The following is a 26,833-nucleotide window of genomic DNA, read 5'->3' as shown; positions in this document are numbered from 1 at the left end:
GCCCCAGCCCTCCGTGACAGCCACACCTAGCTGCTTTTTTTGGGTGGTGGTGTTGTTTTTCGGTAAAACACAGAGAAACGTGAACAGAAAGCAGTGTGCTGGAGCCTCTCTGCATCCCCAGCATCATTTGCTGCCTGCAGCAGGCTGCTCAGAGAGGTTGTGGAGTCTCCTTCTCTGGAGAGCTTCCAACCCCCCCAGTCATTGTGCTCCTGGGCAAGCTGCTGTGGGTGTCCTGCTGGAGCAGAGAGCTTGGACTGGGTGATCTCCATAGGTCCCTTCCAGCCCTCACCATGCTGGGATTCTATTTCACCTCTCCAATAGTTTGTTTGACCAAAAATCCTCTCTAGCATGGAGCCAGCTGCCCCTCCAGATGAGGAGTAACAGCTATGGTTGTATGGATTTAGGAGGCAAAGGTATTTTGCAGTTTTATTTCTGTCCCTATAATAAATTAAGCCCTCCCAAGCCCACCCCACAGCCTGTGCCATGGGGGGCACTTGGTGCTTCAGTGGAAAAAGCCAGGTGAAGCCAAAGCAAACCAGAGCTGAGTGTTCAGGCTGCAGCCAGGCCTGCTGTGCTATATTTATCCAGGATATTTTTGTATTTGAATAATTAACCATTGGGAAAGAGCAGCCTGAGCCCCACAGCATCAGCAGTGCTCAGGGTGTCTTCCCTTCCAGCCCCATCCTGGGTGCAGCCAGGTGGGGGTTAGGCTCTTCTCCCTGTATCAGGTGATAGAAGGAGAGGAAATAGCCTGAAATTGTGCCAGGGGAGGGTTATGTTGGAGATGAGGAAAATTTTCTTTGCTGCAAGAGTGGTCAGGGACTGGAACAGGCTGCCCAGGGAGGTGGAGTCCCCGTCCCTGGAGGTGTTCCAGAAACCTGTGGCCGTGGCACTTGAGGACAGGGTTCAGTGGCTACAGGGGTGCTGAGTTGATGTTGGACTGGATCTCAGAGGGCATCTCCAACTCAAAGCATTCTGAGTTCAGGGATGCTTTAAAGTGCTCAGGTTTATGTCCTTGTGGTGTCTTCTTGTCTTTGCAGCCTCCTAATGCAGTGAAGTTGATCAGCAGTAAGGCATCTTGGGTTGGTGTGTGGTCAGAGAGAGTTTTCCTGCCATGGAGAGCCAGGGGCATGGAGCAGGATTCCCTCTGCTCACTGTGATGCAGCTGTGGGTGCACAGCTCAGCTCAAGTTTGTGTGGCATGGGACAGGCTTTCCTGCTTTTCAGGAAAGGTTTGTGGGTAGCTGAGTGCTGAGGAAGCCACCTGCAAGTCCTCACCCGAGGGTTTTGACTTGGAGCTGGTGATGCTGGGGTCTGAACTGGAAAAGGATCAAGTCCTCTGGTGTTAGCGGAGGGCAGCAGGATGGAAACAAGGGAGCTGGGCCTGGCACTCCCAGTTAATGTGAGCTTGGATCCAGCCCTGGCAAACGGAAGGAAGTGAATTTGTCATGGTGTCAGCCCATGGCCCTGGATCAGGCTGCGCAGAGAGGTTGTGGAGTCTCCTTCTCTGGAGAAGAGAGAGGCAGCTCAGGGATGATGCAGTAGAACTTGGCCTCTTTCCCCACATCTGTCCTTAAAAACCAACAAAAACAAGAGATGGAATTTACCTTCTCCTACTCCCCATTGCCAGTCCTGCACCAGCTTTGCCTTCAGCAGCAGCTGCTGGGAGGTGCCTCGCAGGGGTGTTTCCTTGTGGGGGGGGGGTGTCTCTGTGCAGGAATCTCCCTCTCAGGGGCTTTTTGGACTCTTGGGTTTGTTTTCTGCTCAGGCTGAAGCCAGGGGCAAGCAGCCAGCTCTGGGCCTCTGCAGGGTCTGCTTGCTCCTTGCAGTGCCTTTAGGTTATTGAAAATTCTGAGATACCTGAGATGCAATTTCTTGGGCCTTTCACCATAGGAATTCCCCTGCTTACCATCACTGTTCCCTCTGTGTGGCCATTAGAGCCTCAGCTTGCAAGTTCTGCTCAGGGGCTGGGTTTGGAAAGTTTCTGTTCTCCTTGCAGGAAAGATCCTGGAGGCTGTATGAAAATGACAGCTTGCATCAATCTGTTTGTGGCAAATGCAGTCCTTTCTGTGCAGCTCTTAAGTGAACTTGAAAAGGCAACATCTTGGGCAGCAGCTTGCACCTTTCCTTCTTAATTGCATGGGGTTTGCCTTGAGCTCCTGGCAGTGCCAGGCTTAGCTCCAGGTGTGGAGCTGTCTCCAGCTCCCTCTCCTGGGTCTTCCAGGCACCCGCCCTCATGCTGCTGCTTTTGCAAACTTCAGCTCTTTCCCAGCTCTTTCTTGCTGGCAGTGTTGAGGAGCTGGGAAATGTGATGGTTTCAAAGCAAACCAACCCCAAACTGTCCCCCCCAGACCTCCTGCTGAGGCACAGCCCAGCTCACCTGCTGCACGGGGTGCGCCAAAGAGTGTGGGGTTCCTTTACCCTAGTTTTGTGCTCTGGAGGGATGGTTTTGTTGGAGTTGTTTATTTTCAGACACTGGGAGGCTGTGGAAAGGAAGGCTCTGTGGAGTCCCAGCCTCTGCACATCCCTTCCAATTCCCCCACCCTCATGAAGGCTTTTCCAGGCAAGGGGCCGAGGGCTTTTCTGGGTCAGAGGTACCTTAATGTCCTTCCCTGGATGCCTTCAGCAGTCACATGGCAAGTAAAATCCTGGGGCTGCCTTGAACTTTTCCTCAGGCTTTATGAATAATGCAGCATCTGCTGCTTTATCTGCTTCCAGATTGAGAAGATCATGAGCTCCATCGGCGAGGGCATCGACTTCTCTCAGGAGCAGCAGAGGATCTCAGGTAGTGTACCCAGCTTCTGTCTGTCTATCTTGGTTGGGCTCTGCATTCTGCCTGCAGAGGTTTTTTTACTGTACTTTGGCTCCCAGAAGGGGGAGGAGAGGAGGGCTCTGCACAGCAGGAGCAGACCTTGGCCTCACAGCATATTGCTCCCAGCAATCCCAGCTCCCTACTGCTCTGGTGGATGGATTGAGCTGGATATAGTTCAGCTGTCCCCCACCCCAGCCTGCTCTGGGGAGGGATGCACTGGGTGAAGAGCAGCACAGCTGGTCCCCCTTACCTGGTGGGAAGTGGGGGGCCCCTGACTACCCAGTGCTGGTTAATACTCACCTGGTGACAGCAGTGTGTAGGGCTTTGTTTCTCTGCCTGTTTCTAAATGCGGGGGCTTGCTGCTAACAATGTGGGGATTGCTGAGGCAATGTCTTGCACCTTTGAACAGCTTTAAACAAAAGCTCATGGCTGAGGATTGTGGAGTTGTTACTGATGGCTTCTGATGCCTGAAGGGACTCCTTACAGTCCTTGCCTTTAGGTGGTGAGAGTTGCTGGCTGGTGTGAGTGCTCTGAGGTGTTTCTCCTGCTCTTCCTCAAGCTCATGGCAGCAAAATCAGCTCCATGGTGCCTGACTCCTTGCCCCTGCTCACACAGCCCAGTGGCAGCTGCATCCTGGTGCTTCAGACCCACAACTGGTCCTTGCTCAGTGTGCAGGAGCAGGAGCAGGATCAGGTTTTCTGCACCTACAGAATGAGAATCTAATTTGCAGCTGAAGGATGGTGTGAGGACTCCAGCCAGTGTCCTAGGGGAAGGAGGTTGTGCTGATCTCCTGGCTCCTGCGGTTGCTGTTATTCTCAACATAGCCTCTGGGAAAGTCCAGCTGAGGGCTCACAGTTCTCTCCTGCCTTGCAGAATGTTTGTATCAGGTTTCTGTTTCCTTTGGTGGGCAGCAACAGTATTTTCTCGCAGCAGCCATTCTGACCCAGAGCTGCTGCCTGTCTGTCTGCTGGCTGCTCTCAGTAACCACCACGACCTCACTTCTGTTGCAGGTGCATGAGGCAGTAGCAAGAGGCTGGGTGTTGTTATGTCAGTGTGGGTCTGTCCCTGTGAAAATGAGCAGACCTGCTCTGCAGCCCTCCACACTCTGGTGTTCTGTTCTTTAAGGCTCAGAAAATCCTTTCAGCCCTGGCAGGATGGGATGGGATTGTATTTAGAGTTGCTTCATGCTCTTGCTCTCCACCCTCATTTTGTGTTGAAGTGATTTTTACAGACACAAACCTGCCCTTGGTGTCACTGCAGGTTTCCCCATTCAAAGCAGAAATGCAGTCACCAGAGCACAAAAGGCTGAGCAGAATAAATCCATTTTTGTGAGGGAATTCAGGAGCTCAGGACCTGCCGCGGTTTCATTCCCCTCCCAGAATTGCTGTAGTAGGCAGCAAGCAGTTTCCTCACCTCTCTCTATATAAATTAACCATGAGCCAGCCACTAATCACCGGGAGCTGGCAGAGCAGACCTGGACCATCATTGTTTTTGAAAGCCCAGGCTGCCGACTCCATCAGTCAGTGAATCCTGGGCAGCCAGGAATTTCCACCGGAGACTTAGAGAGCTGCTGTCTCCCTCCCGTCTCCTGCAGCCTCACGGCTTGCACAGAGGATGGAAGAGCTGGGGGGGGTAGGAGGATGAAGAGAAGGGAGGGACAGGCAGTGCGAGAGCAGGAGACAGGACCGAGAGTGGAACGGCAAGCGTGGAGCTCTCTGCCTGCAGACAAAGCCAGTGCTGCTGCAGCGCCCGGCAAGGACGGGCGGGGAGGCGGCGGCCGCTGGAGCAGCGAGGAAGGGAAGGATGGAGAGTCCGCCCCATCTTCAGATGCTGCTCTCCTGCCCAGGCTGCCTTAGGGGAGGGAGAAGGAAGCCTTTTGTGATGCCCGCGTTTCTCCTGCTGCAGCGTGCGCTAGAGGGATCGGCCAGCGCTGCCCGACTCGCCTGGCAGAGGAGCTCTCCTGGGGACCAGAGCAGCAGGAGCTCCCACCCCGAGAATTGCCAGATCGCAGCGTGAGCTCTGCCTTGTGCAGCCATTGCAGCGGGCGGGGGTGGGGAGGATGGCTTCAGCTGACCTGGAGGCTCAAAGAAAGCAAACTTGCTTTTGCTGCTCATCCTTCTGTTTGCACAGACCCTTGGCAGAGAGGTGCTGAGGAGCCTGAACAATTCTGTCGTGCGTAGCAAATTCTCCAAGGAAAAGAAGCTCTCTGAACTTTTTGGTCCTGTTTAAAGTCTCAAGCTTTTTCAGAGGAGATAACAAGTTACTGGACCCTTTTCCCAGGGGTGAGGGAAGGGAGAGCTCATCTGCATGGCATCTGTAGGGTGCTGGGAAGAATCTCACTCATCAGATGCTGAGAGGAGCTGCCAGGGCATGGCTGCTGCAGAAGACAAGTCAGAGTCTGGCGTTTGGGTTGCTTTGTTCTGACATGCAAGGAGCTGAACACCTTCTCCAGAGCTGCTCCCTGCTCAAGCAGGAGCTGAGGTGCAGTAGCCAAAGCCAATGAAGGAAGGGCACAGAGAAGCATGCAGCAAACACCTGGTGGGACTAGATGCATTGGGTGCAGTCAGTGCTGGAGCAGCAGTGCAATGCAGCAGTGCAGTTCACCTCTGCTCACAGTGGGAGGGAGCTGATGCAAGGACAGTGCCAAGGTTCTCAGCCTCACGCTCAGGCTCACTCTCACCTCTGCTCCTCCTAACACCTTAACTGCCAGAGAAAAGCCCTTACCATGGTTTGCCTCTTTCAGGACTGCTTGGGGAGAAAAAGTATCAAGCCCTTCTTTCCTCTGCTGCAGTCTGTGTGCTTCCTTTGTCTTGCATGTCTGCTGTGGACAGTTGCTCTGGGCTGGCTTCTGCTGCTGTCCTCCAAGTCTGTCTTGTCTGTTCTGTGTCTGGGCTGCATGAGGATGCATTTTCTCTCTAGCTGCTTTGCCCTCCGATGCTCCCAGCCCTCCGAGCAGTTGGTCTGCTGAGCAGGGTGCTGCATCCCAAGTTGCATGGATGAGAGGAGCCCAGGTCCCTGTGCTCACTGGCTGGTTCCCTCGCACCTACGGCTGGCTGGGAGTGCCAGGGCTGGAAATTTGCTGCCCTCCTCCCGCCCACTTCTGACGAGCCAAGGAGTGGATCCTCATCCCCATGGGGTTGGGCTTTGGATGGTTGCCTGGCAAGGAACTGGTCTGAGCCCTGAAAGCAGTGCATGTGATGCCATGGTCCCCGGAGCACTTGTGAGCAGCTGGCCCAGGCAAGGTGTGCCTCTTGCTGAGCGTTGACTGGGCTGGAAGCAGAGTGCAGCACCGGGGCACCGCCGCCTGCCCATGGTCTGTGCTCGCCCCAGGAGCCATCTGCCCATTGGGCTTGTTGTTCTCTGAGCAGAGTTTTTTGGGTTTCCTGCTGGTAATGACCATGATGTGGCAGTGCCATCTGTCCTCCTCCGAGTGCCACTGCTACCGCCTGAACGACTTCTCGCTGCTCAAGCGCCTGCCGCTCCCTCTCTCATCAGGTTCGCGGATGCTGGAGCAGAGTGTTGGGGAGTGGCTGGAGACCCTGGGCCTGCAGCAGTACGAGAGCAAGCTGCTACTCAATGGCTTTGACGACCTCCGCTTCCTGGTGAGTCACTGCCGGCCACACCTGGCTGGGCACAGCCACTCGGCACCGCTGCCGGGCATGGCTGGGCTGTGCCAGTCCAGCAGGAGCAGCTCTGCTACAGGGACAGGCTGGGAGAGTTGGGGCTGCTCAGCCTGGAGAAGGCTCTGGGGAGACCTTAGAGCAGCGCTTCAGTATATGAAGGGGACCTACAGGAAGGCTGGGGAGGGACTGTTCAGAAAGGCCTGTGGGGATAGGACCAGCAGCAATGGTTTGAAACTGGAGCAGGGCAGAGTTAGGTTGGACATCAGGAGGAAGTTCTGCACAGTGAGGGTGGTGAGACACTGGAACAGGCTGCCCAGGGATGTGCTTGAGGCCCCATCCATGGAGACATCCAAGATAGCCTTGATGTGGCCCTGGGCAGCCTGCTCTAGTTAGGGGTGTCCCTGCTGAGTGCAACGATCTTGGACCAGATGACCTAAGAGGGTCCTTTCCAACCCAACACAATCTGTGACTGTGGCTGGTCCAGGGGCAGTGCAGAAGGTTAGACAAAGGGAAGACTTGAGGGCTGTGATGGGCCAGGGTCATTCACCCTCAGCTTTAATTCAGGTGTTTGTTTTTTCCACTATAATTTTGTTTACTCCTATGTCCTTGTTAACCACTTTATTCCAGAAATGGGAACTGAACTTCATTAGTGTTGTGAAGCCAGCCCAGGGCTGCCTGTGGGCTGTGAAGGAGGTGGTGGACATCTTGTTGGGAGTGGACTCTAAGCATACAGGCAGCTGGTTCATGAGCTGCACCTAACCACATGGGCGCTGCTGGCTCTGAACCCTGGCAATAGCCATGCAGGAAGCCTGAGGGGCTGTCAGTAACCAGTGTCTGGAAACTTAGAGCTTCTCAGCATCAAAATCTGAGGGGTCGTAAGGAACCATGAACTGCGAAGACAGAAAATCTTGGTGGTGCAGGAGGGTTCTTCATGCACAGCTTAAAAAAAAGAGTCATTGAGTGTGAACTCCCAAGTTTTGCAATGAAAGAATTCCTAAGAATGGAGGCAAACCTTGGGAGCAGTCCCTTGGGCTGAGGTAACCTGGAAAGAGAGAGGCAGCATCACTTTGCTGCTTCAGGTGGTGATGGAGAGGTGGTGCCCAGGAGGATGTGTGCTCGAGAGTTGAAGGGGTCCTGGAAACCCCAGCAGTGGAGCGGGAAGAATGGATGGGGTGTGGATGAGGGGCAAGGGAAGGGACATGGGAGCGGTGTCTGTAGGGTGCTCTAAGGCAGGGTGTAGTGGCACCATTCAGAAGTGACCCAGTGCCTGGCCCTGCCTGGCAGGTGTGGTGCTAGCCCTGCCAGCACAGGACTCCAGTGGTGAAGGAAATTCACTTTCCACTTGTCCCCAGAGAGCTGGGAGCTGGCGCCTGGTGAGCAGGAATTGGTGGTGACTAGGCAGGACCCAGCAACACTCGGCTGCAGACTGCTGCAGAACTCTGCCCTTCGGGAGGGAAGGGAAAGTTCCTTGGATGTGTCTGGCTGTAGTTTCCTGGGGTACTTAGGAGGACTTCTTGCTGTTGTCCACAGCTGAAGGTTTTTTTCCCCACCCAGTGCTGGTAGCTGCTCCCAGGGAAGGAGATCTGGCTTTAGGCAAGGGGATGCTGTCCTCACTCATTGCTCTCAAATTTAAAAGGCCAAATAACTGACGGAAGATCTCTTGCAGCCCCTGGCTGATCTCAACTTTGCTGCTTATCCCTTTTGCTGGGAAGTTGTCACTGGCAGCCATGCCGAGCCTGGCTTTAAATCCTCCATCCAAGACCAGGGAAGCTGAAGCTAATACAATGAGCCCAGTATGAAAATCAAATTATTGCGAATTTTAAACTCTGTGGTGTTGCTCACCTTCAGCTTCTACTGTTGTGGGGCTAAAACTTTGTAATACAAACAAGGAGCAAGTGGATAATTTGGGTCTAGAGGTGGTTTTGAAGTTCTCAGATGAATTATCACTGGAAACGCTGAAGCTGAGCTGTGCAGCAAGGAGCTGGATGTTGAGCTCCAGGCATGGCAGCTGCCCTTTCCTTCTCTTCTCTTACATCACAGTTTTTTCACTAACAAGCACCTTCAGTCACTAACGAATATTTCAAACTAAGTGGGCTGTGCTGTGCTTGATTTAGCAAAAGCTCAGCTTTGCAAGTGGAGGAGAACCCTCAGCAAAGCTGCCTGCCGAGCCCTGGCAGTGCTGGGGGACCAAGGGCACCCCACCACCCAGGAGAAGCCAGCCCTGCCACCTCCCATGCGGAGGAATGCAGCCTTGGGAGTGCTGAGGGGCTTCAGGAGAGACATGGCCTCATCCTCTACCAGAGGAGGAGGAAAGGTCACATCACTGAAGTGCAGCAGTGATGAGCAGAGACAGTCAGAAACATGCATCATAAATCCACTTAATGGTCCCTGACTGGTAACAAGCTGGGGGAGCTGGAAGAACAGGAAAATGTCACAGGAATATGGACCAAAGGGGCTTCTGCTGCTCCTGGAGTCTGGTCCCATTGTGTCTGCTGTGATCATCAGTGCCCCTGCAGCAGATGCTCCCTTCAGGAGGTCCATGGGAACTGGTTTTGCACTGGGACATGCACAGTGCATCCCGGTGCCCTGCTGCAAACACAGGAATGGCCAAGGGAGAAAAGCCAGGCTGGGCTCTGCTGTGTTCTGGGGAAGCAGGGACAGGGGCAGTGCAATAGGAAGGGATTTCAGGGACTGGTGGTGGAATTTCCCCCCCCCCCGAAGTGGGAAAGAAAGTACCATGGCCTGCACCCTCCCTACAGCATTTTGTGATCCCACAGATCCCATAATGGTGTCTGAGATGCTTGCCAAAGCTTTTCCCTTCCCTTGGAGGGCTGAATGTTTGCTGCCCCCCAGACAGCTCCTCAGGCTGACATCTGAGAAGGGCAAACCTCTCACACTCTGGCAACTGCACCATTATTCTCTAGCTGAACTTTTTATTCAGTCCAATGATATTTTGATTCACAAATGAGCAGGTAAAAGAAGACATAAACCACTTTAATGGCTCTTTTCTCATTTTATTGTTGTAGCCTGGACTCCTGTAGAGTGTGCGGAAAGCAGCTAATGCTGATTCAATGAGAGAGCGTCAGGAGTGGAAATCTGTTCTGTGGAGTGCCCTGGGCTCCACTGGGCTATTGACATTTTTCTTTTTTTTTGTAATTGGGGAGAATTGGTAGGAAAATGATGGCACAGGAGGAGCAGGGTGCCCACGAATAATTTAGAGCACTGGCATTAACTGGATTAAATGTAATTCAGTGCCACCTTGGATCAGACTGCAGTGCTCTTTGTTACAAAAGAGCCTTCCTCTTCCCTCCTCCCTGCATATGGAAAGGCAAAGGGTTGATAAAACTGTGGAGCTGAGGCATTGGCTTGGTGTGAGCAGAGCTAAGCAGCAGCTCAGCAAGAGGCTGCCAGGCTGAGTCTGAGGAAAGCCCTCCCACCTCCGAGGGATGAGATGTCCACAGAGCTGGGTCTGCATCCTGCAAACCCTCAGGTGTTGGGTGCTGGCTGATGTCTGCCTGTTTACACTTCCACATCAGCTTCCTTTGCACCCCCTGCCTGCAGGGCTGGAGTGAGCAGAGGGCAACTCCTGGGGTCCTCAGTGAATTGCAGCTCTGCTTTGCATGATCTGCTTCATAAGTCCCCAGCCTGGCTCACAGATGCTGGTCCCCTGGACAGCAGTCAGGCTTTTAGCATGCTCTGAGAATGTGCCTGCCCCAGAGCTTCTTTCTATTTTCATATAAAATTTGTCATCTTATAGCAGTCTGGGGAAAACTTAACTGACATATTCCAGTCATGGCTTGCACCCAGTAATGGTCTGTGAAGAACAGGGACCCATCAGAGAGCCCCCAGAGAAGGTTTTGCTGCTTCTGCACTTGGTGAAATGGAGACAAAACTTGGTGTGAGTGCAGCTGTTGGAGAGTTTGAGCACAGACTCAGGTAAGCCCTGGGATTTGTTTAGCTAAGGGCACAACAGCAAAGCCCCAGCAGCAGCTTTCATTTGTTTCTTGGAGATGGCAGAGAGTGCATCAGCCACATCCTGGGGCATTGGCTGCTGTTCAAGCATGGCTGCCAGCCTCCTGGAGCTGCCTTTCTTCCTTGGTCCCCAGACTGATGCTGCTGCCCAGGATGGACACCCTGTAAGAGTGGAACTGGGCCCATGTCGGACGGTTTGAGCAAAGCATCTGAGCAGGATTCAGCTCACACAAAGACATGGAAAGACTTTGACAGCTCCCTGGTGGGTTTTGGATGCTGCTTGGGTGGTTCTCAAGGACTGTGCTTTGTCCATGGTGCTGTGGGGGTTTGAGTTTCCTCTGGAGAGAAATGGTGAAAGTGGAGGCATGCAGTGAGCCAGGGTCTGAGGGAGCTGCTCCGGAGCTCCCTGAGGGATGGACATGGACCATGGAGAGCAGCCAGTTCCAACTGGGCTTTTGAGGAGCAAAGTGGGTGGACCAGAACTGGCAGTTTAGAAGATACTTACATTTGATTCATGCGTAGCTGCAGGCCCAATAAACATTAAAAAAGCCATTAAAGTAGCAGTTAATTTTCTTTTCCTGTCCATAAAGCTGCCTCAGCTCGACAGCCATGACTGTTCCCTTCTGCTGCCATTGTCACACTGCCAGGGGGCAGAGAATGGACCAGCAAGGAAGTGGTTGGGTGCTGGTCTGGGCTTTACTGGGAGATGGTGTTGGGACCGTTTCCACAGGTGCTGGAAGAGCGGGGGCTGTGCTGTTGTGCTCTTAGCTAAACAAATCCTTCTCTTCCCCTGGTTGCATAGAATGACAGAATGAGGGGGGTGGAAGGGAGCTCTGGAGATCCTTTAGTCCAACCCCACTGCTAACACAGCCAAGCCTAGGTCAGATTGCATGGGAGCCCATCCAGGCAGGTTTTGAAATTTCCAGGGAAAGAGACTCCACAGCCTCTCAGCCCTGCCAGGAAAGCTCTGTGTCATTCACCACTAATAGGTTGGGGCCAGGGAGCTTGTTTCCAGCCACGGTGGCTTTGTCAGCTCCAAGACAAAGCTCATCTTTCTCTGCCTTCCCTTAGCCTTGAGATGCTTCCCGAGGCTGTGGGGCCTTGAAACCTGATGGCTCTTCACGTCTGGCAGCTCAGGCACAGCCTTGTAGGACTGCCTAGATCCCCTTGCTGGGCCCGTAACTGAGCCACCATCTCCTGGATGCAAGCCATGAACTGCCTGCCTGCCCAGACTTCCTGAAAGCTGCAGTTAGCAGCTACCAAAGTGACCAAAAAGCATTCTTGATCCTTTTTTCACCTGAAAATGAGAAACTAAAGTGGTGTTGATGCCAAGGAGGGAGAAACCTCTCCTGAAAGGAGGTTGGAGCCAGGTGTGGTTGGTCTCTTCTCCCTAATATCAGGTGATAGGACAAGAGGAAATGGCCTCAAGTTGAACCAGGGGAGGTTTAGGCTGGAGATAGTGTGGTGGTGTTGGGCTGACGGTTGGATCTGCTGACCTTAGAGGCCCTTTTCAACCTTAATGATTCTGTGGTTCTCTCTTTTCAGGACTTTCTTTATATTGTCCCTGTTTAGGCTGGGTCTGTGATGAGCTGGGTCCTTCTCCTTTTCCTACATCCAGGTTTTAGCTGCCAAGAGCAGAGCAGCAGCAGAACCCTCGACCAGATGCAAGTTGTCTCATGTGCTGAGGGGAGAGAGAAAAGTGCTCTGTGTGCATTCCTTTGAGCAACAAATGGATGCTTTGGCTCCTGCAGCTGAGGGCACTCTGCTGTAGATATTTGCAGAAGCCTTTGTAGTCTGGGGAGGCTGTGTTTGGTTTTTGCAGCTGTTGATGTTAATAGCAAGCAGATCCTGGTCCCCATCTCCCAGGGTTGGTAGCAGCAGGGCTGGAGCTGGCATTGGCCTGGCCAGGAGGTCAGGGTTCAATAAGCTGTGCTGCTGGCTGGGTCAGGCTCCACCTCCTGTCCCAGACTTTCTCTGCCTCACGCCCTTCCTTAGCTGGAAAGAGAGCATGGACTGGAGCCAGGCTCTGTGAAAGAAGCAGCATCTCAAAATTGGGTAGTTAAGAGCCTGCAGAGCGCCCAGCTGGAGGAGCAGTGCTGGCAACTGGCTGCAGCCCTGTGTTTGGCTGACTTGCCTTGGGGTCACCTAGCTTGCAGGAGGGGACACAACCTCCCGGCAGCATCACCTCTGACTGGGCTTTTGCTTCCTTTAATGAGAAACCTGGAGCCTTGCAGGCTGTTTAATTACAGTACAAGATGTGAAGTGTGACTGAAGAGAGCCCTTCTCTAAACGCTTGTGTCTGCAGGCCGGTTGCCCACACAAGCATCCCTCAGGGCTGCCTGGGGCAAATCCATCACCAGCAGATCTCTGCCCTCTCTCAGGGCAATGTTGAGGGCAGAGATGGGCTTCGGAGGTGCCCGTCGTGGTCCTGTGTATTTGTGCCTTTTCATGGAGGGAGCTCTAGTCAGCTTTGAGGAAGCTGAAGGCCAGGCTGGGGGATAACAATCCCTCCAGAGTGTCTCTGCCAGTTTGGACCCATGGGGTGGGATTCATCCCAGCTCTGATCAATGCAGTGCTGCACTGGAAACCTGGAATAACACAGGGGTGGGTGCCTGGGAACAAAGCCCAGGGTGGGTGTTCTGATAACAGAGCCTGACCAAGCCACCTGCTTTCAGGAAGAGCTGAGAGCCAGGTCCTGATGGAAGTGAGGTGCTGGCATGAGCAGGGCTTTGAGGTGTCTGCCACTCCTCTAGCATGGCCGAAAGCAAGAGCTCTGGCCTGGGGTGCATCTCTGAGCTGTGCTCACTCTGCTCAGCCAAGGAGGGATGAGCAAGGTGAAACCCACTTGTCAGAGCAAATCAAGTCTGCAGCACATCTTTGGAAGGTCTTTTTGATTGCAATTGGCATTTCTGAGTCTGCTGCTGCAGGACCATGGAGGTCTGGGCTAAGAGCACAGCATGTCCCCAGGAGCTCTCCTCTCCCCTGCTTCTGATGCTGGCTGAGCCTGTCCTCAGGGGACCCAGAGTAGGGCTGGCCATGAGCCAGGGGGTCAGGTTCTGCAGCTTCCACTGAGTGCCTGGGAGGTGGCATCTCATGGTCTGGTTGCTGACCTGTGTCAGCCCCAAAGGCAACCTTTGGTTAAAAAAACAAAACACAAAAAACCAAGGGGAAAACCCCCTTAAACTGAGCAGACACATCCTTGCACTGGGATGTTTTTGAGTTCAACCCCAGGACCCCTCCCGAACCCTGAAAGCAGCTTTTCTGCAGTTTTTCAGTCCTTCCAAGGCTTGTTTTCACCTGCTGATGGTGGCCTCTTCCCTGGCCTCTGCTTGTTGCTGGCTTGGCAGGCACAGGACCCAGCAGTGATCAGGAGGTGCCTGGCTGGTGGCAGTGGTGCCTGGGAGGGAGCATCTCTACCCCATGGCCTTTGTCTGAGCAGGATGTTAAAGACAGATAGGTGCAAAGTCTGCTTCAAAGAGCTCCTATGCTGCCTGGCAGAGGTTAAAGGCTCTGCAGGGTGTTTGCAGCTCATCAGCCGTTTCGGGAACAGATTCCTGTTTGTCACAGGAGGCTTTAAAGGAGAGTGCTGCAAGCAGAGGCTGATGCACAGCAGACTATGGTGATTTATTTGGAGCTGCTCTGCTTTGTCTATCCTTGTTAAGTACCTGAAGAATAGGGACTGGCACTGAGGGAATTTAATCTGACACGTAGAAATCAGGAGTGTTGGAGGAAGCTGCAGACTTTGCAGTGTTTAACTCACTTGGATCCTTGCTCCACAGCAAGGAATTTGCCTTCAATTTGAGATGCTAGAAGTGGGAGAGCACCAATAGGTGCCTTGCCTTTAGCCTGGCACTTCCCATGCTGGTATCAAACAGGCACCCTGGGGCAGTGTCAGCTGCCAGCCCGCTGCCAAGCGTTTCGGTTGGATTAGCAGCAAACAGGCTCAGTGCTGAAGGATTTGCTGGGAGATCTTTAAGGTCATCAAGTCCAAATGTTAACCCAGCACTGCCATGTCCCTTGGCCGCTGTGCCCACAGTCCACATGGCCCTGCAGCAGCCTGCTGCCCCACAGCCAATTTAATCAGGCCTGTGCTTCTAAAACCAAAATGTGGAGCAGGGGAGCTCTGGCAGCTCCTCCTTCAGCTGTGCCTCTCCTGAGAGCAGGGGAGGCAGGGCCAGGGAGGGGGTGTCCAGGCTCAGCTGAAGTGCTAGGTCACACAGCAGCATGGCATTTACAACCACGGGGAGACCTGCCTGAGGCTCCTGCTGAGCTCTGTCCAGGTAGGAAGGGCAAGGAAGCAGGTTGAGAGGGAGAGGGCCAGGGTGTTCTGCATGCATCTGTTCTGCGCTGCAAGGGGCAGCAATGAGCTTCACCAGGGCAGCAGTGGGTGTCAGCAAGGCATGTGGGGTGACAGGCGCATCGCTGCTGGAGCTGCTTGCGCTGTCTCCATGCCTGGGGGTGGAGGATAAATTTGACCTTCCCCTGGTGTCCTGAGCTCTCAGGATACAATCGTGAGGGGTTCTGTGTGGCCATGGAGGGAGGCTGAGCAGAGCCCAGTGCCCATGTCCCAGGCTGTAAGTGCTAGCCCAAAGAGGATGCATCAGAGTAGGGAGCGGGAGGGGACAGCAGTGCTCTGCCCCTCTGATGCCACATGAGCCACAGCCCCTCTCAGGTTAGCCCTCTCAGTGCCCAAGATCATCCTTGGAGCCTTCCTCCTCCTGGGAGGTGAGGTCAGATCTCCACTCCAACAGCTGGCGAGGATGCTGTTGCCTGCTGCTGCCACGCTACTCGTTGCTGTCCCCACAGGGCTGTAACGTCATGGAGGACCAGGACCTGCGGGACATCGGCATCGGGGATCCGCAGCACCGCCGGAAGCTGCTCCAGGCTGCTCGCTCCCTGCCCAAGGTCAGCCCCCACTGCAGGGCATTGTCCAGCACAGCTCTGCAAGCAGAGGAAGCAAACCAGTCCCTGGGACCCACAGAGGGGCCGCAGGGGCTGTGGGCAGGGTATTGGCAATAGCAGGGGGGAGTAGGAGGTACTCCTTGCTCGGCTGAGTTGTGTGTCTGGGATGACTCCATGCCGGGGACAGGGGGACTGTCACTTTTGCCGGTCTCAACCCCAAGGGCATTCCCTGCTTGCCCATGGATTTTTTTACTCTTAAGCTGTTAGTGAAGATGATGCTGACCTAAAGATTTTCACTGAGGCCTTGGGATCCCAGCCCCTTGGGGCTTTTAACACCTCTCTTGTGCTGTTGCAGTTGAAGCCCTTGGGCTGTGATGGGAACAGTCAGCCCTCGGTGCCTGCCTGGCTCGACTCCTTGGGGCTGCAGGACTATGTTCAGTCCTTCCTCTCGAGTGGCTACAGCTCCATTGACACTGTGAAAAACCTCTGGGAGCTGGAAATAGTCAACGTGAGTGTTGCCCTTCTGCTGCTGTGGCAATTGGGCCCTGCCCACGGCCCTGCGGGGCTGCGACTGGCAGGGGGTGGTGTCAGGTGGGCACAGGGCTGCCCCAGGACGGGAGGCTTCGCTCTGTGCCCAGAGCAGGAAGCCAGCAGTGACCCTGGGCTCTCCCTGCAGGTGCTTAAGGTGAACCTTCTGGGCCATCGCAAGAGGATCATTGCCTCCCTGGCAGACAGACCCTACGAGGAGCCACCAGCAAAGCCACCACGCTTCTCGCAGCTCAGAGTGAGTCTTGGGTGCTCCTGCCTGCCTGACAGGGCCCTGTGGGGTCTGCTCAGGGTGCTTGCTTCTGCCCTGCTTCTTCTTCACCTTCCTCCCTTTTCTTTCACAGAGCTAAGCCTGTGTCTGCCAGGAGTAGTTGTCCCTTTCAGCTGCCACCCTGGGGAGGGAGATCAGTTGGGTGTAGCCCCTCCAGTGCAGTGTTCAGCACCTCTTGGGGTTCCCAAGGCTAAAATAGCCTCAGGAGAGGCGAGCTGGGCTGCTGTGCCTTGCTCCCTCTTCATTGTTTTGGAACTGGGTTTCAGGTGTTAAAAGGAAGAGGGGTTCATGCTGGTACTGCTCCAGGAGCTGGGAGGGTGCCATGCACAGAGCCTGCACCTCCACCCCACTGTTCAACAACCCAGGGCGGGCAGCATCCAGCTGAGGATCTGCTGCTCTCTGGAGCTTCCTCTTGAGCCCATGAGCAGGGTTGTGGCAGTGCAGGAGAGAAGCCCTTTGGTGCAGCTTTCGCTGCTTGCTGTGCTGGAGGAGGCGGGGTGGAGGGGAGGAGGTGCCCATTTGCAGCATCTCCTGGTGCTGCAGCTGGTGTGCTGCAGCACTGGCTGGCAGTGGAAGGATGTCAATGGCAAATTGAGCAGGGCCTTTGAATGGGGCTGCTGCCTGCCACAGCTGCAAGCTCCTTGCCTTGGCACTGTCTGCCAGGTGCTTGGTGTGGCCGGGCAGTGAATCTTGCCATGGGGAAGAGCCAGGCTGTCAGGCAGCTGGGCTACTCTCTTTCTGGGCTCCCAGGGCTTTTCTCCTGGGGTGACTGATTGTCAGCAGCTTTAGAGTACTTTGCTTAGTGCTTTAGTGGAGTTTGTTCCTCTACAAACACCCTACCCGCAGCTCAGCTGGCTCTGCCCTCCCAGGATGGGCTCATGGGAGGCTGTGAACTGCTTGAGAGCATCCTGCAGCAAGCCAGGGCTGTCATGTGGGAAATGCACAGCAAAAGCAGTGTGAGCAGCAGGGAAGAGATGGACAGAGGATTGGATCACCTCTGCTCTGGGGACAGGCTGAGCGAGTTGGGGCTGCTCTGGAGAAGAGAAGGCTCCAGGGAGACCTTAAAGCAGCCTTCCAGTACCTAAAGGAGCTCCAGGAGAGCTGAGGAGGGACTTTGGACAAAGGGCTGGGAGTGACAGGACGAGGGACAATGGCTTTGAACTGGGAGAGGGGAGATTGAAAGTGGAGATGGGCAAGAAATTTTTCACAGACACTGGATCTATGAGCAGAAATGTGATGGATGGCACCGAGGCAGGAGCCTGCAGAGCAGGAGCTGACCTCTGCTCGTTGCCCCCTTTGTATGGGTCACTGTAAAGAGGAGCAAGGTGTGGGCACAAACTTACTGTGATGGTTCATGGTGTCTCCTGCTTTCAGTGCCAGGATCTGATCTCCCAGACATCGTCACCCCTAAGCCAGAGTGACTCCTTCACAGGGAGGTCTGGGGATCTGCTGCTGCCCTCAGGGGACACTGCCAGGAGGCAGCACGAGCATGGCACCAAGGCTGCTCCCTACTGCAAAGCTGAGCGCTACAGAGCTCAGGTCAGTCATGGGGCCTCTCTGTGTGCCCTTGGGGCCCCTCTGTGTGCCCTGGGGCCTCTCAGTGCAACTTCTCGCATCTCTGGAGCCAGCAAGGAGCCAGGGCAATGCGTGGAGAGCCAGGGAGGTGCTCAGGCACAGCTTGCCTGAGGTACTGGAGACAGCAGCTCCTTTGTGCTTCAGTCTCACCTTAAACCCAGGTGCCTCAGGCTCCCAGCAGCCCTGGCACCTTGCCCTGCTGCTTCCTGCCAGCCCCTGCAGGCTCTGGCCACCACCAACCTCGATTGCATCATCCCAGAGAGCTCCCTGAGGTCTGTGTTTCAAGCCAGGTGTGACCTGCTGTGACTTCACTTTCATGCTCCAACCCTTCCAGGAGGAGCGTCGGGAGTCCAAGCTGATGCTGCGCCCCCCGAGCCTGGCTGCCCCTTACACCCCAGTGCAGAGCTGGCAGCACCAGCCGGAGAAGCTCATCTTCGAGTCCTGTGGCTATGAGGCCAACGTGAGTAGCTCTGGGCAGGTGTTGTGTGTGCCACACTCCCTCCCTGCCCAGCCTGCTCAGGGCTGTCAGGGTGTCCTGCCTGAGGCCTTGAACATTTCACCCTCTCCCAAGCAGTACCTGGGCTCCATGCTGATCAAAGATCTCCGAGGGACCGAGTCCACGCAGGACGCCTGTGCCAAGATGAGGGTATGGGGACCACAGGCATGGGGCACTCACAGCCTGTGGTGGATGCTGTGGAGAGGGGACTGTGGGGAGCTCGGTGAAGCTGTGGTTCCCCAAACCCTTCAGGATGTCTATGTGCCAAGCAGGGGCCCAGGCCACCACCAGGCTGTGCCATGTCACTGGTGACCTCCCTAGTACCTTGTCCCATAGCTGGGAGGTCTGTGCAGTGGGGAAAGGGATGCTGGGGTCGCTTCTGGTGCCTTTCCAGAGAGCCACAGATTGTATTGGGTTGGAAGGGACTCTCAAAGGGCCTCTTGTCCAACTCCCCTGCAGTCACAGGGACACCTCCAACTAGAGTAGGCTGCACAGGAACACATCAAGTCTGATCTTGAATGTCTCCAGGGTTGGGGCCTCAACCAGATCTCTGGGCAGCCTCTTCCAGTGTCTTACCACCTTCTGAACAGTCCCTCCCCACCATTCTTGTAGGTCCTCTTCAAATATTAAAATGCAGCTCTAAGGTCTCCCTGGAGCCTTCTCCAGGCTGAACAGCACAAATTCTTTCAGCGTGTCCCCATAGTGGAGGTTCTCCATCCCTCTGATCATCTTTGTGATCCTCCTCTGGACCTCTCTCCAGCAAGTCCATGTCTCTCCTGTGCTAAGGGCCCCACAGCTGGGCACAGCACTCCAGGGGAGGTTTCTCACCAGAGCAGAGGAGCAGAATCACCTCTCATGACCTGCTGGCCAGGCTGTTTTGTTACAGCCCTTCTGGGCTACAAGTGCCCATTGCTGGCTCCTGTCCAGCTTCTCATCCACCAGTACCCTCTGCTTCCACCAGGAAGCAGCTTTCCTTCAGGTCCAAGACCCCTTTGTGGGACAGTGGGCTGGTGGTCTCTGAGCTGGGTTGGGTGGTGGTGAAGAAGGGAGCATTCATTCACAAGTGGTCATTTGGATGTCCTTGTTTCTGAAGAAATCCACAGAGCATATGAAGAAGATCCCTACCATAATCCTGTCCATCACCTACAAGGGGGTGAAGTTCATCGATGCCTCCAACAAGGTGAGCTTCAGGAGGCTCCAAGCTGCTGTCTGGGAGGGGGCTGCAGAAGCCACAGCTGGTGCTGAGGAGCTGCCAGGGAGGTGGTGATGGCAGGCTGGATGTGGTGGAGCATGGTGCCAGGGCAGGGAGCTGGGACTGGCCTGGCTGGGAGGGCCCGTTGCCATGCCCAGAAGGGTGAGAGGGGCTCTGTGGGTGACTCTGCAGAATGTCATTGCTGAGCACGAGATCCGGAACATTTCCTGCGCTGCTCAGGACCCCGAGGACCTCTGCACCTTCGCCTACATCACCAAGGACCTGCAGACCAACCACCACTACTGCCACGTCTTCAGCACTGTGGATGTGGTGAGTCAGAGTCACTGCCTCTCGTTGCAGTACTGCAGCCCTCACAGCTCTGCTGGGCAGTCACAGACTGGCACTGGTTTGTGCTGGGGCTCTCTTTCACCTGGTCCCACTATTACATATCTCTGAATCCTGGCTGCCAGTGCTGGCACCTGGCAGCACTGTGGACAGTGTCTCTCTGGCTTCACTGCTGCAGTGCCCAGTGCTGAATAAAGCAGGGCAGGAGCTTTTCCCTGCTGGGGAGTATGCCAGGAACAAACCTCGAGACCTCCTCAGCTGGGTGGAGTGCACTGTGCTGATTTAGCAGCCTCTGAGCTGACTGCGGAGTGGAAGCAGAGCCTGCTGTTGTCCTGGGGCTAAACCACCCTGGGAGATGTTTTGTGCCTTTGTCTCTTCACAACACACAACGCTGCTGAACGATGCTAGCAGGGCTGCCGCTGGTGCCCCTGGTCAGGGCTGTCTGAGCGCAGAGGCAGCTCACTGCTGGCTCCTCCACAGGGCAGGAGCTCAGCAGCTTTGCCAGGGGGACAGCAGGATATGCCCTGTAATGGAGACCTGATGGCTCTGTCAAGGTCTGTGTCTCCAGAGCAGGCTACAGAGCACAGGAGCTCTGCTGGCCCACTCCTGAGGGCTCCGTTTCTCTATATTCTCTCCCCAGAACCTGACCTATGAGATCATCCTCACACTGGGGCAGGCATTCGAGGTTGCCTACCAGCTGGCCCTCCAAGCCCAGAGAGCAAAACCTCTGGGTGCTGCAGCAGGAGAAGTGCTTGAAATAAAATCTTCCAAACCGGTGCCTAAGCCCCGAGCTGGCGTGAGGAAGGCTGCAGTACGTACCCAGGGACACAGCCTGAGCTGGCACAAACACCCCCGGGGCCTGGGGAGCCCAGACCTGCACAGGCTGGGGAAGGGTCTGGAGAACAGGGCTGGGGAGGAAGAGCTGAGGGAACTGGAGGCATTTAGTCTGGAGAAGAGGAGGCTGAGGGGAGACCTTTGGGCTCTCTACAGCTCCCTGAAAGGAGGTCGGAGCCGGGTGGGGGTTGGGCTCTTCTCCTTGTATCAGGTGACAGGATGAGAGGAAATGGCCTGAAATTGTTCCAGGGAAGGGTTAGGATCGGGATGAGGAAAAATTTCTTCACTGCAAGAGTGGTCAGGAACTGGAATAGGCTGCCCAGGGAGGTGGTGGAGTCACTGTCCCTGGAGGTGTTCAGGAAAGGTGTGGCCATGGCACCTGTGGCCATGGTTTAGTGGCCATGGTGGGGTTGGGTTGCTGTTGGACTGGATGATCTTGGAGGGCTTTCCCAAGTTTTCCCTGTAGCTTCAGGCACCACTGATATTGCAGTGTCTGTGGCTCTGCTAGCAGCCCTTCTACCATATTAGGGCTTCCCCTAGTGGGATAATGGCAAACAGAGGTGGGAATCACAGAATGATAGAATTGTTTAGGCTGGGAATGACCTTTAAGATCATCAAGTACAGCCATTAACTTGACAGCCTGGGTGGGAAGGGCCTGGGTCCACCACAGCTTCCATGTGCAAACCCTGCAGAGCTGCAGCAGGGTCAGGAGGGAACCTGTGGTTTCCTGGAGTCGCAGAATGTAGGGGTTGGAAGGGACCTCCAGAGATCATCCAGTCCAACCCCACTGCCAGAGCAGGGTCACCCAGCACAGGGCACACAGGAACACATCCAGGTGGGGCTTGGAAGTACCTGAGGTTTGCAGTACAGGAGAGGCCCTGCAGCCAAAGGCAGCTGGGACTGGAGCTGCTGAGGAGCAGGGCACAGCCCCTCTGCCTGCCTAACCTCTCCTCTTGTCTGTGTTGTGCTTGCTCCCCCCGCCCAGGTGCCGCTCCCCCTGGCCTCTGGCTGTTGTCTGTGTCACACCTGCACAGCTCACCACCCCTCCTACCTGCTGCTGCAGTCTCTTAGCCCTGGAGCCAAGGTCTTTGCCCTCCTTCCTGCCACCTTCCATTGCCAACCAACCCCAGGCTGCCCCAGCCAGTGCCAGCTGCCTGCCTCCCTGCTTCCCATGCCTCCTGCTCCACTCCCCTGTGCTCCTCACTGCTGTCTGCCCCTCCCTGCTCCTGCCAGGGCTGTGCCATGGGCTCAGCTGAGCCCCAGAGACCAGTCACTCACCTGCAGCTGATGCAGAGTGGCAGCCCTCAGCTAGCTAGGATGCTCTTTCAGGTGCTGTTAACCTTCCTGTAGGAGCCTGATCCAGGAGGACAAGACAAAAGAGCTGTGCTTAGGCAGGAGAGTAAATCATGCAGGAGCTCACCTGCCAGGAGCTGCCACCCTCCTTCTGCCACTTGTACTTTATGGTCCTCTCTGTACAGCACTCAGTTTTCTGTGCTTTGTGAGCTGAAGTGAAGCTCAGTGACAGGGGCCTGGGAGCCATCTCTGAGTGCTGGGTAGAGCCTGGTGTGGTCAGAGACATTGTAGCTATGAGGAACCCCAGTGCAGCTTTGGGCTGGGCAGCAGGCAGCGCAGCAGCCTCTCCCTGCTTCCAGCCCCCCAGCAGCACAGCTGGTGACCTGCCCTTTGCTCTCCTCCTTTTCCAGCTGGAGCCCCCTGAAGTGGACCAAGATTCCCAGTCCCATGCCAGTGTCTCCTGGGTCGTGGACCCCAAACAGGACTCCAAGCGGACCCTCAGCACTAAGTATGAGACCACTATCTTCTAAAGCACCCTGTGCCCACCCTGTCTAACTGTGCCTTTGCCAGCTGATCTCTGCTCTTCTAAGCTCCTTCCTGCTCCGGCTGCTTGCTGGGCCCCGCCTAGGTGCCGCTCAAGGCAGCAGCACACTGGAGACTGTAGGACCTTAACCAGCTTTTGTACCTGAGCACCACTGAGCACTGTGAATCCTCCTGACTCGGGAAGAAGGGTGACAGGGTGACAGGCTGCCAGGCGTGGGGGCGAGGGGGGAGCAGAGGCGTGCAGGCTGGGGCAGTCGGAGATGTGGATGCAGGAAGCCGTCGGCCGTTCCCATATCTGTCCCCTCACTCTGGCACTGTGAATTCCTGGGGCAATGTGACACTCCCCAGGCTTTTTTTTTTTTTTTTTTTTTTTTTTTCCTCTCTCACCTTCTTATCCTTGGACTGATGGGGAGACCTCTTGTCTCTGCGGTGCACACGCTCCCTCCTCCTCCATCCTCTTCCTCCCAACCAAGCCACAGCTGCATACTGTTGCGGTGACCTCACCTCTCCTCCTGCCTGCCGCTGGAATCGACACTAACCACTGTGATGCTGTTTGCAAATAACAACTTCACCAGATCTCGTCACGGGGACCCTTGCCCATAATCTCTCCCCTCAAAGCCTGAAGCAGGAATCCTGCCCCGAGGGGAGTGCTGGTTTGGGCTGGCTGTGATTGTTCCCACTGTGAGCTCCTGCCCCTCTCCGAGGGCAGCTGCACTTTTCAATGCATGCATTTCAGTCCCTCCAGGAGGTTTTTTTCCCCCCTCTTAGTCCTGTTTGTCATCAGCAAACTTCCCACAAGCTGTGGGCCCAGCTCTCACTTGACAGAGTGTGAGAAGGTTAAGCTCTGGGGGAGGCACATGTGAGCCCCGTGCTGGAGAGGGGCTGGGCACTGCGCTGGGAACAGACGGAGCTCCTTCTGCCCAAGGGAGAAGCGAGACTGAAATCGCTCTGCTGCCTGCCCCACAGCTTGTTTGCCATCTCCAAACCAGTGCACAATAAGGGCTACAGGGATCATGAAACATCTGTCACCTTCCATGCAGGAGAGCGAGGGATGGCCCCGCAGTGGGCACCTCCTGCCTCTATGGCTGCTCCTCCTGCACTTGCTTTTCCTCTGGGAAAATCTCCCCATGGCTCTCTGCCTCAGTGGAAGCAGCTTTTAGTTCCAGAATGTGACTGGGAATTGTCTGCAGGAGACCACAGGGCACTTGGCACAGGTTGGAGCATGTACAGGATGCCATGTGGTGCTTCACAGCCCCTGAAAGCCGCAATGTGTCCTTCAGAGAGGACCTGAGCTAACAGCAGCACTGAGAGCACAGTGCCTGGCTGGAAGCATGCAGCTGCCCATGCTGACTGCAGAGGGTCTGAGCTCCCCTGCTTTCATCCTGCTTTCAGCTGGGAGGGGCAGGATCCTCAGCACCTCCTGAAGGGGTTCCCTTCCAGCATGTGCCTTTGTAAGGTGACCATCCAGAGCTTGTTGGCATCACAGACAGCCCTGCCTAATCTGCAGAGCTGCTGCTGCGTGTCCATAACCCTCACAGCTGTGTCCTATCTCTGCGTCATCTTCCCCAGCCCTTGTTTCCCTGTGCCTCAGCATTCATTCATTCCATTCTCTTCCTTTCTGTTTGCCTCTGGGAAGCTGATCTGCAGGCAGCTGGTTCCGACCATGGAGATGTAGTAACGGGGCAGAGACCTAAGAAGCAGAGTCCTGCTGACAGGAAGATCATCTCCACCTGGCACTGGCAGCCACCTTGGAGTGGGTGCATGGCTGCTCAGTGAGGGCTCCCAAAGCAGAGGGGGAAGAGGGATCCCAGCCCCCAGCTGAGACAAGCAGCTGCCTCCATGTCTAGCAGAGGACAGCTGAGCCTTCTGAGTGTGATATCACCTTTGCTACCTGAGACAAACGTCTTTTGACCCATTTCCTTTTTATTTTCACATATGAAATGACACAGAGCAAATCCAGTTCCTGGCTTTAAATGTAGCACTGCAGGTTTGGGGTGAGGAGCATCAATATTGATCCTTATTGACTGAGAATCCATGCAGTCCAGCAAGGAGTGCAGAGAAGGCTTAGCAGTGGGAGTGGTGTGTGCATCTCTAATGGTACTTCAAGTGGCTTCAGTTCTGGGTGAAGAGTAGAGGAGGCCAAATTCTTGGCAATAGCTTCCTGCAGCAGGAGAAGCCTGCAGGGGGGCAGCAGCCTTTGCTCCCAGAGCTGCTCCCGGCTTTCCTTGCAAATGGAAATTACCAAAGGAAGAGTCTGCAAAGTATCCTTCAGCCAGAGTGGCTGTGGCCAAGCATTCCCTGTGGTACAAAGCTTGCTGCCCCTCCAGAGAGCTGCTGCCCTGCAGTTCTTGATGTTTCCATGGCAAGGACACAACTGCTTCCTGTTATGTACTGAGTCGCTTCCCCAGCCCCCTCTGCTCCCAGCTCCTTTTCAAACCCAGTTATGCTCTGCAAGGCTGGGGGCCTTTGGTTTTTAAAGTGTATTCCATTATGACTTAGCACTTTTTGATACTAGCTCATTATTTAATCAGTGCAACAGCTTCAGAAGATGAACAAAAGAGGAGTTAAATGTTGGGCATTATCCTGAAGCACTCCCTAGCTGAGGAGGGAGCCTCTCAACCTGAGCAAGGTCTGAGTCCCTTATCCCCAAAGGTGCTGTGTGCTGCCCCTTCTGTGGAATGACCAGAGCGAGCCACGGGAGGTGTCTGGCTGTGACTCATGTTCTCGCAACACCGTTTCCCTCAAGGGAGAGATGTCAAACTGGTTCTGATTTTAATTCTTCAGATGCAAAAAATCTCAACAGACATTGTGATGGTTGAGGTACTACCATGGTGGGGGCGCCATGGTGGTTCCCTGCTGCTTTACTGTTCTGAAATGCCCCAAGAATTCCTGTTTGACTCCACTTGCTGCTGTATGTCAGGATTTCATGCATGCCTCTCAAGCCAGCAAGGCTGGGAGATGAGTGAAGCAGAATCCCCAGGGCAGGAAGCTGTGCCTGGGGGGCAGTGGAGGTTGCTGCACGCTGATGAATTTGGAAAGCTGACATTCCTTATCCTGCAAATGTTGCAATTCATGCTGGTATAAGTGTAAATATTTGATGTGCTGGTAACAAATCTTGGAGAGATTGCAAATTGAACCTCTGCTTGAGAGGAGGACATCCCTCTCTGGGTGGTGGTTTGGGTTTTTTTTGATGCATGAGCTTTTGAAGATTGGCTTGGGGGTCATGTGGTGATGGAGACTCCAGTCTTCAAAGGACTGGCTTGGTGACCCTGGTGGTCCTTCCCAGTCCTGAGTGTAATCCTATGGTTGTCTTTAGTGACCCAACAGTTCTTTAGCCAGAGCTTTTCACCTCGTACAAAGCGGTTTGGGCAGTGCCTCCCTCTCACTCCATGGTTTTTCTTAAGGTACTTTGTGTGCTGGAGCCTGGCCCTGGGCCCTGCCAGCCACTGGCTCACAGCCACTGTGGGGTGTTGTGGCTCTTTCTCCTGCCTGGGTGCTGTAGCCTCTGAAGGGAAGTGCCCTCAGTGTTTGGTGCTGAACATCACTTTGAGTCAAAGGGCATCTGCTCTGCTGCCCTAGGCCTGACTCCCTTCTTTAGGGACAGGCTCTGCTTTGTGCATGGCCTGAGCCCAGGCTGAGAGCCCAGGACAGGTAACCCAAGATGCAGAGTTTTGTCGTTTTTGTACAGCAGGGGATGATTTTTTTTTTCCCAAATTGAAGCTGCTTTATCCTTTTGTATTTACAAAAAAAAAAAAAAAAAAAAAAACCAAAAAAACAACAAAAAAAACCCACACCAGCTTAGTTAACCAATCTTAGTTCTTCAACTGCCTCTGAACTTGCTTTGGGGTTGTTTTTCTTAGAAGAAGTTCTCTTTTTTTAGAAGAAATTATGCAACTGGTGTGGGGTGCACACCTGTTCCCCTCCCCCAAGACGTGGCAACTACTGGGACCTCTCATGACAAGTTAGGACCTTCAGGAGGCTGCTGAGCCGCAGACCAGATGCCAAATAGTCCCTCCAAACACATTCTGGGTGCAGCTGCAGTGGGGGCAGTCGCTTTAAGGCTCTCTCTGCCTCACCTGAGCAGGTTCCAGTAGCAGAATTCCCTCAGCTTCCCTCTGCAGACCTTCCCTGAAGAGCAAGGTCTTCACTTTGCTCTCGTTTCAGAGGTCCCCTTTTAGCTCTGATTTTGGCATTCCTGGTTGATCTGTTTGTTTCAAGAGGAGGTAGCTGTGCTGCCCTGGCAGAGTTGATGTAGCTCAAACCTTTTCTTACCCCCGGAAGAATCACCGAGATCCCCGCGCAGGGTGGAGAGCAGCCGAGTTCAGTTTGCAACGTGGACACTTTTTGCTAGTTGTGATGTCTGGCAGTGGGACTGATTTGTAATACAAATGTTATTTAATCTGTCTGTATTTTGATACTTGAATTTCCTT

The 26,833-nt window shown here is 54.7% G+C and overlaps 1 protein-coding gene across 1 annotated transcript in view; it reads left to right on the top strand.

The window, feature by feature from the left end:
- Positions 1-26,147, top strand: part of ANKS1A (ankyrin repeat and sterile alpha motif domain containing 1A) — a 64,297-nt gene extending 38,150 nt beyond the window's left edge. The window contains exons 13-25 of the mRNA XM_054395803.1: positions 2,718-2,784; positions 6,307-6,413; positions 15,213-15,311; positions 15,664-15,816; positions 15,985-16,092; positions 17,500-17,664; positions 18,035-18,160; positions 18,275-18,346; positions 19,290-19,376; positions 19,581-19,718; positions 20,374-20,544; positions 22,271-22,368; positions 24,935-26,147. Coding sequence (XP_054251778.1) covers positions 2,718-2,784; positions 6,307-6,413; positions 15,213-15,311; positions 15,664-15,816; positions 15,985-16,092; positions 17,500-17,664; positions 18,035-18,160; positions 18,275-18,346; positions 19,290-19,376; positions 19,581-19,718; positions 20,374-20,544; positions 22,271-22,368; positions 24,935-24,971 — 1,428 coding nt within the window. The 3' untranslated portion in view covers positions 24,972-26,147. The remainder of the gene's footprint in view (positions 1-2,717; positions 2,785-6,306; positions 6,414-15,212; positions 15,312-15,663; positions 15,817-15,984; positions 16,093-17,499; positions 17,665-18,034; positions 18,161-18,274; positions 18,347-19,289; positions 19,377-19,580; positions 19,719-20,373; positions 20,545-22,270; positions 22,369-24,934) is intronic.
- Positions 26,148-26,833: the final 686 nt, after the last annotated feature.

This window comes from Indicator indicator, chromosome 35, assembly GCF_027791375.1.
Source record: "Indicator indicator isolate 239-I01 chromosome 35, UM_Iind_1.1, whole genome shotgun sequence".
Lineage (NCBI taxonomy): Eukaryota > Metazoa > Chordata > Aves > Piciformes > Indicatoridae > Indicator > Indicator indicator.
This window is presented reverse-complemented; position numbering and strand designations above follow the sequence as displayed.